At 35.2% G+C, this 12,648-nt stretch overlaps 2 protein-coding genes and 1 long non-coding RNA gene across 3 annotated transcripts in view; 1 reads left to right on the forward strand and 2 right to left on the reverse strand.

Moving 5' to 3' along the window:
* Window positions 1–4,923, reverse strand: part of LOC111377999 (probable calcium-transporting ATPase 9, plasma membrane-type) — a 10,155-nt gene extending 5,232 nt beyond the window's left edge. The window contains exon 1 of the mRNA XM_023001159.1: window positions 4,592–4,923. Within this exon, the coding sequence (XP_022856927.1) occupies window positions 4,592–4,875 (284 nt within the window). The 5' untranslated portion in view covers window positions 4,876–4,923. The remainder of the gene's footprint in view (window positions 1–4,591) is intronic.
* On the forward strand, window positions 45–3,191 carry LOC111377980. The gene is made up of 2 exons (XR_002699795.1): window positions 45–462; window positions 537–3,191. It is a non-coding gene; the product is annotated as an uncharacterized LOC111377980 (long non-coding RNA).
* Window positions 4,924–7,226: 2,303 nt separating the features above from the next.
* Window positions 7,227–12,648, reverse strand: part of LOC111377979 (calcium-transporting ATPase 4, plasma membrane-type-like) — a 10,534-nt gene continuing 5,112 nt past the window's right edge. Inside the window, 7 exon segments of the mRNA XM_023001140.1 lie at window positions 7,227–7,661; window positions 8,238–8,536; window positions 8,699–8,870; window positions 9,320–9,475; window positions 9,561–9,613; window positions 9,616–11,550; window positions 11,653–11,707. Coding sequence (XP_022856908.1) covers window positions 7,359–7,661; window positions 8,238–8,536; window positions 8,699–8,870; window positions 9,320–9,475; window positions 9,561–9,613; window positions 9,616–11,550; window positions 11,653–11,707 — 2,973 coding nt within the window. The 3' untranslated portion in view covers window positions 7,227–7,358.

Below are 12,648 nucleotides of genomic sequence, written 5' to 3' on the forward strand. Positions count from 1 at the left end.
ATATAGATATATATATATATATATATATATATATATATATGTTGTGACTGTCCAGAAATTCCCAATCTACAGAAAATTAAACTAAACCTAAACCATTCCATATTTTCCTTTTCCCAAACATAGCCCAGTTTATATATCGAAATTCATTAAACCAACGCACATATTACGCAAACCTATAAAATCCACAACCCACATACACGAGGCCCACTCGCACCTCTTAATTCAACCTTAAAATTTACCAAAATAAAATTTACCAAAACCTGGCCCAATCCAACCTATCCACATGGCCCATTCCGAACCAAGCTCACTACTGCAATGCGGAAACCATAAATCCATAGCCAAAACCCCTAATCTAACAAGCCCATTATAATATCAACCATCACTCTGCTGGTGCCCCTGCCTTACTTTGTCATCGTCAGCGTCATCCGTTAGAAAGCCATAGTGCAGACCTACCGCATTTTGGTGTTTGGCCTTTTAATTTAAAAATCAGAACAAAATAGGGACATATAGCCATAGTGCAGACCTACCGCATTTAGGTGTTTGGCCTTTTAATTTAAAAATCAGAACAAAATAGGGACATATAGCCATAGTGCAGACCTACCGCATTTAGGTGTTTGGCCTTTTAATTTAAAAATCAGAACAAAATAGGGACATATAGCCATAGTGCAGACCTACCGCATTTAGGTGTTTGGCCTTTTAATTTAAAAATCAGAACAAAATAGGGACATATGTGCTAAAACAAAATAATAATAATAATAATAAATAAATAAATAAACAAAAAAATGTCATATAATAGCTATAGCACGTCATTTGGTCACTACCAAAATCAGGTACCTTACCCACATCCTTCCACTTATCAATACAATTATCCTTCATCTAGGACCTTTATTGGGGACATAAATTCTTATTCTGAACAACATGAACTCCAATTATGGAATTTTGATAGTCTCAATGGACCAAACTCATTTTTCGATTGGCTTGATGGTCTTGAAAATTTCTTTGAATTTCACAACTTAAATGACTCCCGTTGTCTTTGCCATGCTGATATGGCACTGGTCACATCTGCTAGATGTTATTGAAAGTATTTTTGCATAACATTAATTAACTAGGTCAGCGTCCTATCACTCTATAAGATGAGATAAAACAAATTTTAAGTAATAAATACGCTCCCGTGTACTATTGATCTCAATTGCTAGATAAATTCTTCTTAAACTATAAACAATGTACATCCACTGTTGGGGAATATCTAGCATATTTCGAAAAGTTATTGCACAGTTGTTATATTTACGAGGCTCCCCACATTACAACATCTAGATTTATTGATCGTTTGAATCTTAAAATCTTGCCTAATGATATTCCTGCATTCCAATCTCTAGGTGACACTTACCAACAAGCTAACTTATGGAACTTATCATTTCATCTTCACCGAGCATGTTAAAGGCTAGGTATATCATCACAATCTAAACAATCACCTCCCCAGTCAAGTTGTCATCCTCTTGAGAAAGATAATGAAGTTTTCATTGCTAAACCAATTGAATATTCTGATAACAAGGATGAAGAAATTTCTATAGTGTTACCACCTAAGTCAAACAATCCATCTAACTTCAATTACGTGCCGACATTGATCTTGCCTAATGTGTTGCATGATACATTGACTTTGATATGATTTTACCTCCACTTTGTGATGTTTATGAGGTTTACCACATTGTCCAATGTCATTGTTCGTTCAAACACTTTTCCCACAGTGTAAAGAAAAGATTGAATTTTTCACTTGAACTTAACCTGTTTGATTGGTCATCGCACTTACATGAGAGTTTTGTTTTCCATATAGTAGAATTGTTTCCTTATTGGGTTACATCCGCGCCACCATTGTTGCACTCACCTGTTTTCGCACGTTAGTTTACTTTGTTAGATCCTTGTACTACTCATTATGAACAATCAATTGAAGACTTTATAGATGAGTTACATAAGCGGTTGCTTTTTGAAGTTTCGTATCGATATTTGGTCAGACAAAGAGATCATCCCCTTGGGCAGGTCATGTTCTTGGGGATGTTTTGTAAATTCAGTTGATGTTACATGATCAGTTCAGGTACTTGGTTCTTACGAAAGATGGCCCTTCTTGACATAAGTTTAACAAGTTGATGCTGCCCAAGGTCCAGTACAAGCATTTGGTGAAGATAAAAGATCGACCTCCTTGGAATATGAAGTACTAGTCTATCTTATCGGAGTCGAGTTCTTTCAGCCGGGGAGAAATGATGCAATATCAGAAGGAATATTATTATGTTCAGTTTCCAATTTTAATCTGTATTTTAGGAATTATAATTAGGTTTAATTTAGTTGCTTTTATTAGATATTTTCCTTCTTAAGATAGAATATTTCCGACCCTATATGAAGGACTCTTTTGCATTGTAATAAAACAACTTCTGAATGAATGAATAATTAATATAGTCTTCCTCCATTTCTCTCTTCCCCTTGCCCTCTTCTTCTCTCTTTTCCCCCTGCTTTCTCCTCTCCTCCTCTTTTCCCTTTTCCTACAATTTTCCTCTTGCACCCTACGTCAACTAGTCATGATTAACCAACAAAAAATTGGTAATAATTTTGACAATTTCAAGAAAATGACCATCAGACTTTTTTCCTTTGAGGCACCTCTTAAATTAGCTGGGAACCACTACGTGGAGCCTATTGCAAGGGTCCCCACGGCACCAATCATCTAACACAGTCCAGGCAATACAAACTATAATAATAGAATTGAATTATGCAAGTTGTACCCATTGTCATTGATAATTTTACGTGCCAGAGAAATCAATTGTAAAATTCTGTGCCACATTATGTCAACTAGAATGTGTAGCAAAAATGATAATAATATAGGTGAAGCCATCTGGCAGGATAGGTATGACAATGAAGCCAATACAGACAAAAGTAGATGAGTCTAAAATGGACAGAGATCCACGCCTTATTTTCAATTAAACTAGGAGATGGATATTATTTCTTAAATATTTTTCCTCATTCCATCAATGTCACCAAGAAATTTCGAGGAAATTTCGTCCTCTGACTTTTGCACAGTACACGCCAAAAAGGTCCCACGTTAAAATTATGTGTCCCATTCACCTATTATAAAATAACAACTCTTAGGCCTCAGGGGCCACAGAGAGTAAACGAACATTTATTGTAATGTTGATTTGAGACTTTAAAAAAAAAACAAAAGAGAGAGACATTTGGCAAAAGAAAACTTTTTATGGCTTACTATAAAACAAAGAGTAATAAAATATTATTAATAAAAGGCAATCTCTGTCACATGGCCACCGGCCTCACCACGATGTACATCTTAGAATCACATGGGTACATGATATTGCAGCCATATCTTCAAATATTTTTTTTTTCTATAATTTCTAAAAGTAAGCGTAATAATTCATTTCAATTTTTGACTAATGTTATCCAATTATTTAAATAAAATTAACCACATCAATCAACTACACTATATCGAAGTATGGGTGTCTGCAGGTACCATATGCTACTGCTTAAAAATCTAAAACCCCAATTTGACAAACAAAAAATTACTTATGGACCAAATTAGAGCCTGTTTGGGAGTGATTTTGAGAATTGATTTTTTGATCGTTGGGAGAAAAGTGGGGTCCACCCGTGAGAGAAAAAGTCAAATATGATGGCTGGAATAGTGAAATAACGGTCAAAAAATCAATTTTTTGAGTGAAAAAATCGGGCCCAAACAAGGCCTTAAAATATGGCATCAATTTGAAACTAAAGCTCCTCAAAATTTAACAATTCTAATTTAAAATATAATATTATTGATTAGCTCTGTTAGAGCATTTTCAAGAGATTCTCTATTTTTAAAAAACATATTCTATCGAGTTGAAATTTCAAAGTATTCCAAAAAACTATTTATATTTAACATTTAATGTTATTACTCTAAAAAATATTCATTATTTTTTTTCCATATTTTATTTTAACTAACTTTTCTCTCAATTATTTTATTATTTTCCTAGATTGAGAATTAAAACATTTTAAATACATTTAACTATACCTTTTAAATTAAAAACGTTCATTTAAAGAGTGGGTGGGCCAAAGTTAGCTTCTTTTGCTGAAAACTTAAAAAGAGTGACGTCGTGAACTCTCGTCTTTCTATTTTAAGATAAAAGAAATGGTCAATGGAAAACCCAAAGTGATTAGCAATAAAAAAACCTTTAGATTCTGCAGATTTCAAAAAGAACAAACGGAAAAAGGCTCCTTTTATGCTTTACGGAAAAATGACTCCAAACACACAAAATGAGTAATTGTACTTTACATCCTGGGAAAATTTATTAACATTAGTTCATTAAAAACCTCATTAATTACCAAAAATTTTGCATAAATGAATCAAATTTTTTGTTTTTATAATTTTTAACGGGCATTTCCTAACAAAAGAAACTCGTATACAGCAGCATAAAATCAAACTTTTATTTCCAGAAATATTAGGCATATTTTTCAAGTGAATTAAACTCGGAAATAAAAATCCCATTACCTCTAAAAGTCTACCGTTTTGCCAGATTTATATTTTCCAATACTGAAAACTTAGTGATTTCTAAAAAATTATCACAAGACTCTATTAGCATTATACAAATAAAAGAAACTTGTGAAGAAGTAAGAGCATAAAATCCAAAACCTTTTATCTGTTCGAGAGAGAGAGGATCCAATTATACGTACACTGAGTTTCCGTATCCGTTCTTTATTTTCAGATCGCTTTTCGAGATCAGCGACGTACCGGAAGCGACGGCGGCGGTTCTTGACGATTGTTCCGACGGCTTTGCGCCACCGCAAGAGGTTCTCCTCCGACCGGTCGTTTTGCAGCAAATCAAAGTCCTTAGAGATTAGCTTTTCCATTGTTGAGCTGCTGTAGTCTGTGTGCCACTTCACTTCCCCCACTTTGTAGGTTAGATAATTGAATGAATGATTACTCCACTCTATTATAGGTTACTACTTGGTCTCTTATTTTCAGAAAGTTACTTATTGTTCACTCAACTTTTGTCAAATGTTACTATTTCCTTATTGAAATTTATAAGGCTACCCAATGTTCATTTAAATTTGAATAAAATCACTCATTATTCTCTAAACTTTACAATAGATAACACTCATGAAAATAATATGGATGATTGATGGATAATTTTATTCAAATTTAGGTGAGCGATAAGTAACTTTTAAAATTTTGGTGAGCTTACTACATGTAAAAAAGTTTAGTGAACAAAGATTAACCTTTTAAATTTTGATGAGCAAATAGTAATTTATAGCAAATTTCAATGACTTTATTAAATTAACTCTACAGATTTAGGTAACTGCTTTTTTCTTCGATTATTAGAATTTTGTGCAAATAACATATTATAAAATTTAAAGAATCGGAAAAATAAAAATAATGAGTATCTATACTCGTGTTAGTCGTGTGTACTTTATAATAGTGATCCGTGTATATTAATTTATATTTCGATATTTAATCAATATGAAATTTATCCTTTAACATTTTCGAGTTACTATAAATCTACATGGTTTATGTTATTTTTTAAATTTAATTTAGTTTTATTAAAACGGATATCATTATTGGCTCTCTTTTTTTTCTTTGTAGAAACGTGTTAGGCTCGACCTATTTGATCATTTATGAGTTGTTCGTGAGAGTACTCATTTTTCAATTTGTTGGCGTTGATTCATGGTCGATTCAATCAACATTAGATTAAAATACGAGATTAGTATATTATTAATTTAATTGTCTGCTGTAACAGTACTTTTAGACTATTAATGGATATAGATCTAAATGAAAACATCTTTTAAACAAGAATATAAAGAGTAAATTTTGTCCAAATTTAAAAGTCAATCGAAGAATGAAAAAGATTCCTCTCAAGTGTCAAAAGTCCCAGAAGTGCATAACAAATACCGCCAAAGTCCAATACCGCAGAGGAAATTAAATGAAGTTAGTAAAATGGTTGTTTGATAATTAAATAATTAATATCTAAGCTGATTTTTTATTTATTTATTTATTGTAAAAGTAATAGTTAATTATTTGTTTTTTTCAATGTAATGAGTAGTTCTTATGATATATCATTAGGGTGGTAGTTACAACCAACTGAACACGCCCCCATTTGAATTATTGTTATTCCTAAAGTGCAAGGTTCACACCTAACGATTCCTTAAGAGCATTGTTAAAAATTATTTGATTTATGGAAACAATTGAACCACAAACTATATAGTTTTTGGATGTTATCAAATGAGATGAACGATTTGATTCAATTTTAGTACAATTTGACATTTAATCAATTTGAAAGAGCTTAGCACTCGACTAACTTCATTAGTCCGTTGAGTGCTCGACTAACTTCGTTAATTTGTCGAGTTAGTCGTGTTATTATTTATCAAGCTTTGATAAGAATGCACAAATATAGCTACGTAGTCCACACACTTTGTGGACCTCTTAACACGAGTCTTAGGAGCACAGATATGAATTCCCAAATAGTAACAGCAAGTTTGCAGGTACTATTAGGGCCAATCAACGTATTAGATCATTTACTGGTGGACGAGAAAACAAGTTAAGTCCATTTTATTCACGAGATTATTGACGCTTAACCTTGTTTCAAGGTAATTTGAAGTGGTTGAAAATTGTGTGCACATTCGAGCTCTAGCAAATAATTAATTGACAAGATTTTCAAGGGATCAAATGATTTTGATCGTGATTCGGAGGGTTTAGAGGACTCCATTAAAGATGAATTTTCTATGCCTTTGGTGAAATCCCCATGTTGCAATTTTGGTAGGGTCTTGAAAAGAATATCTAAAATAAGTTCTTGAATTGTTTATTCTTTAGATGGTATACTCAAAAGAGGCGTTTAGAAAAAATGATCCGATCTTGGTAGAAAAACTTAGAAGTGGGAAGGACTATAGAATAGAATGGCAAAGAAGGATTTCTGTAGCTCGTGTTGTTAATGTGTGGCTTTAGTTTGAAAGTCATCATGTTAATTTTTAATTCTTTTTCTTATTTTGCGCAGGAAAGATGTATCTGTAGCGATGACTCCTTGAGCAAGAAATGACTGAAGTGGTGGAGCAAAAGGGTAAAATGTAGACAACAACCGGGATCATTCGCGATGAACAAATTATATTGCTTGATTCAAGAAACTTTGTAGGTGATGCAAACTCTCATATAATTGCTATTGACATTATACACTTCTTGTCGGTGAAGAAACTGAAGAGAGATCAAGCAGAAAGGAAGAAGTCGTACATTGACGAAAGACTTCGAAATAATGAAGAATGAAACAATTCATGTACTGATATTTAGTTCTTTTTGCTTAAAGGGAAAAGTAGGAGATTCGAGCCTTGCTCCACCCTTCCTTCCTTTAAGCAAGGTCTGGACCGCTCGAGAGCGGTTCGTAACCATCATGTTGTGCTTTAGTCTTCTCGTTAACAGGTATACACTTGAGAACAACTGCAATAAGCAAGCTCACTGCCCCGAGTACAACGCTAAGAAGCCAAAGCTGCCAGTTTAATGGTACAGTGCTGGCGAAAGTGCCCAGGAACTCGACTATAATAACTTGGAATATGACTGTGGATGCGATGATTCCTGTAAATGTCCAGTTTCCAAACATTCCACGGAAAATGTTTATCTTCTCAATGTCGCGGCTATTTATCTCATTGAAGACCTGAATGAAACCATGAAATCCGAAGAAAATAAAATTATCATGAAACGAGTATATGTTACACGGAAGTCCCAGTATTGGAATTTTAGGGAAATATATGAGATAATCAAACACAAGGAATTTAGTTGGTTTGACACTTTGCCTACTACTATGGGCTAATTAGTACTTAACAAAAGTGGTGAATGGTAAAGAGTACCATGTTGTCAATCCCGAACTCTACAAAATACCTACTAGAGGATAATACCTGAAAAGAGTACAAAGTTCTTGAACCGAAATCTCCCACCAAAATGTCCATGACGGTCTCACAAACTAAGACTCTCAAAGGTACAAAGTTCTATTTTGAATTCAAGTCAATTCTTTTTGTAGTGGACAAACAAATGACATTCTATTCGAGATTGTCTTCGAACAATAAAACAACATATATATACAGCGCGAAAAAATTACTGGATGTTCTTAAAAGGGAAGGAAGAATTCTTGATGTTACATATTTTTTGGTGCTGGTTTTTATTTCCGCGAACATGATGATAATGAAAAAATATTGACAAAAATTCGTGGAAATCAAGTCATGGAGACATTTACCTGACAGAAGACGAAAGTGTTGAATATGAAAGTATTGAGTACTGCAGTGGCATCAGAACCACTAAATCCTAATAACTTCTTTCCAACAAAATTGAGGACTAGAAGAACAGCCAACTGATAAATGCTCTGACCAATGATATTCCTCCACATGGTCCTGGTAATGAAACTTTCAGTGCTCAAAACAGGAGGCCGTTTCATCAATCCTTCATGTGGCGGTTCAGTGGCCAGTGCAAGTGCACCTAAAGTGTCCATAATCAGATTGACCCAAAGCAGTTGAACGGCCGTAAGGGGAGCTGATCCTGAAATTGATAGCAATGGATAAAGTTGCTCACATGTCATTTAGAAATAGTTACTTTTACGTAACTTTTAGTTTTCATACATGTTAGGGTGTGTTACTTCTTTCTTTTTCACGTTAAGCGCACGTTGAAGAAATGAAAAGCCAGTTGTACAGCTAAACTTACCTGAGACACATGCAGATATAAAGTTGATCATGAGAGCAACAATATTCACAGTTAACTGGAACTGCACAAACTTTTGAATGTTTATGTATACAGAACGCCCCCATCTGGCTACATTCACTATTGTTGCAAAATTGTCGTCCAGTACAATTACATCAGCGCTTTCTTTTGCAACCTAAAAAAATTCATTATTTTCAATAAGAGGGAAAAAATAGTAATTAAGAGCATCTGGATAGTGAAAAAAGCCATACGTAATACCACTCATTAGGATGCACTTGATTTTCTCCAGCCATCATACTTATTATCACCTAAATACTGTGGTTTTTGCAAATGATCACTTATTACAGAAGTCTAAAAATCACAATTCATAAAACAAGGCAAAAAAGAAAACCAAAATCATCTATAGGTGAATAACATCCATTGCAGGCTTCTAGATTAGATCAACTAGGAATTAGTCAGTGATGTTCCAAAAACTTCAAATTTTCCTGAATAACTCAAGATTATCAATATATTGATTTCTTCCAGAAGGAGACCAAATGAATAACAAACATCATTTGGAGACTGAAATTTGAAAATAATACAAGGCATAACCAACTATTGCAGCAACAAAGCAAGTGAACTGACCTCGGTTCCTGCTATGCCCATGGCAAACCCAATGTCAGCTTCATGTAAAGCTGGGGCATCATTGGTCCCATCACCAGTAACTGCAACCACCTCTTTCATGCCTCTCAAATTCTTTACCAAAACATGCTTGTCTGTAGGAGATGACCGAGCCATTACCTACACCCACAATCTAAACACTTTAGAAGACACTATATAATTTTCACATATTGCCTCATTTTATGAGTATACATATATTATCCACCTTTATTTTTGGAATGATTTGACACATCTGATCGGAAGACTTGTGGCGAAATCTGGACCTTCAATGGCAAGATCATCATCGAGAAGTATGCCACATTCTTCAGCAATCGCTTTAGCTGTGTTAACATTATCACCAGTGACCATTCGCACGGTAATTCCAGCTGCTAAGCAAGTTTTAACAGCTTTTTTTACCCCAGGACGAACTGGATCCTTGATTCCCACTATTATAATCAACGTATAGCCAGAATCAGGGATGTTATTTTCTTGAAACCCATCGTCCATATCCTTGAAGGCCAAGCATAGAGTGCGCAAAGCTTCACCAGCAAATCCATTGATAACATTCATGGTATCTCTTACAAGTTCTTCAGACAAATGAAGAGTTTCGCCATTGGTGCCAATCATCTTGTCACACATTTTTAGTATAATCTCAGATGCACCTTTGCAAAAAGCTCTGACTTTTCCATCTGGAAGAGACAAAAGCACAGACATCTTTTTCTTTTCTGAATTGAAAGGTTCAACCTTCAACAACTTGCAGGATCGGCGTTCATTATCAAAATCGCCACCCAAAAGCAATCCAAATTCTAATATTGCTGATTCTGTTGGTGTACCCAAGATGGAGTTTTTTCCATCTTTATTCTTGACCACCTCAGACCCTGTATTATTAAATATCCCCCGCAAGAGAATGCTTATTACATTTTCTGATATAACTGGATCTAATGTCGCCCTCTGTCCACTAGCTTCTACTTCCTTTACTTCCCCACAAATCCATATTTTATTCACTACCATATGGTTTGTGGTCAATGTCCCTGTTTTATCAGTGCAAATGGTAGTGGCAGAACCCATTGTTTCACAGGCAGACAAATGTCTCACCAATGCTTTGTCATTCATTAACTTCTTCATTGCGAATGCAAGACTCAACGTCACGGCCAGGGGCAACCCTTCTGGAACTGCAACAACAATTATAGTCACTGCGGTAGCAAAGTAATTTAAAAGCGTCAGAGCATCACCAGAAGTCCATTTGGTAAATTCTTGGTGAAGTCCTTTCTCCACCAAAAACCGGACAGTCAATACTAAGAAAGTCGTCACAGCAAATGCCAGTCCAATCTTACCAATAATAGTAGCAACACCATTTAGTTTCACCTGTAGTGGTGTCTCATCTTCTCCTTCCTCACTTAGAGTTTCCATCAACTTACCCCATTCAGTTCTCATACCCACAGTAGTCACCAGCATCTTACCAGAACCGTCTTGAACTTTGGATCCTGATAAAAGAAAAGGTCTTTTTTCATATATATTTACTGGCACACTTTCACCAGTCAAGCTTGACTGATCAATCAACAAGTTGTACCCTGATATAAAGATTCCATCGGCTGGAACCTGGTCTCCAATGGACAGATGGACAACATCCCCAACAACCAGGTCATATATGGAGACTTTCTGACGAATTCCGTCTCTTATGACCTGGACGAAAATCTTTTTCTTCTCCTTATCTAACTCCTTGAACTGCAATGATTGCCTGTAATCACTAATTGCAGTAACCATCACCACCAAAAGTATACTTAGAATAATTCCCAACCCGTCATACATGCCCTTCGGCCACCCTTCAGTGGCCAGCCCCACACCGATGGAGACCACAGCACAAACCATAAGGATGATAAGTGTCAAATCATGTAAAGCTTCCCACACAAACATCCAAAAGCTTTTAGAAGGTTTCTCAGTATAATGGTTGGAACCAAAGACATTTTGCCGGACAGGCACATCACTTGATTTGACTCCTTCATCCAGTGTAACGTGCAATTTTTTGGAGAGTCCTTCAACTCCTTTAAGTTTTATTAATGTCTTGATATCGTACGTAGCAACAATGGGTGCAAGTTTGTCTGGGTGAATTTGAAACCCTGCTACTCGAGCCTCTTCTGGGAGCCCATTTTGAATATCTGCATCGAGATCTTCTTCCCCAGGTCCACTTGGATCTTTAGGCAGTTCTGGGTGTAAACCTTGTTCAACCAGTGCACAAGCAAAAGAAAATCAAATACTAATATTGACAACAATTTAGGGCCAAAGCAACTTGTTCATTACCAAGATGATTAAAAATATACCATCAATAAACCTAAGTGCTGCTGAATGAGCCAATCTGGAAACTCGGATTCTTTCCTGGTAAATGAACCAAGGTAATCAAGGACTATTAGATAAAGAAATTTCATTAGACAAACCCAGCATATTGCTGAAAGTGTTGATAAATTATAAAGCCTTTGATTTTGATTCAGCCTTTTGTGAATGACAAGAACTTCCTGAAACAATATCAGGGATAAAACTGTCTTAAGGAGTGAAGAGGAAGCGCATCTCTGTTCTCTATTGTAAGTATTATGCCCTAGGTCCAATCGACTTTGGACATAAATACTTTTATATATAATTAATGCAATTAAATGGCAGATCTATTATTTAATTAATAGACAATTAAATAAATAATAGAGTCCGTAAATTCAAATATTTGTAATTTATTAATCACAAGGAGTTGTGATTGTGAGATACAAATTACATCTGATTGAATCTTAAATCATCCGTGGTCGTAAGTAATAACGAGATACGGATATCGTTATTACGGATAGACCATCACGTGTGGCATTTCTTACTTGTAAAGTAAGTAGCTGATCTCACAAGTTAAAGAGTGGTGACACTTAAATGAACACGTGGATGTTTGTTATAGAACAAAACATTGGAGACCCGTCGAGAGATTCCACATGGATAACTATCTGAGTGTCGGTGGTTAATCTCTAACGTTCGGTAGTGAAATTGGTCCTTTGACTTGAGGTCGTCATGGTACCTTATATGAGGACAGTCATACTTTGGCGGTGTTGGATGTTGCTCTGAAAAGGGCCGCTAATACGACATCGTTCGGGTACGTCAAGAATCGTATGAAGGTTGTGATTTATCAATAAAGGATTCGTCACTCTTAGATAGTAGGAGATTATGATCTGCGTTTCATTCAATTAAGTCAATGATGAAATCCTTGGCCAAGGTGTACTCATAAGTCGAAAAGGAGTTTTCGATTTATATTGACTTAATAGTGGAGTGAAAGATATGATCGATGATCG

This window comes from Olea europaea, unplaced genomic scaffold (assembly GCF_002742605.1).
Source record: "Olea europaea var. sylvestris unplaced genomic scaffold, O_europaea_v1 scaffold1753, whole genome shotgun sequence".
Classification (NCBI taxonomy): domain Eukaryota; kingdom Viridiplantae; phylum Streptophyta; class Magnoliopsida; order Lamiales; family Oleaceae; genus Olea; species Olea europaea.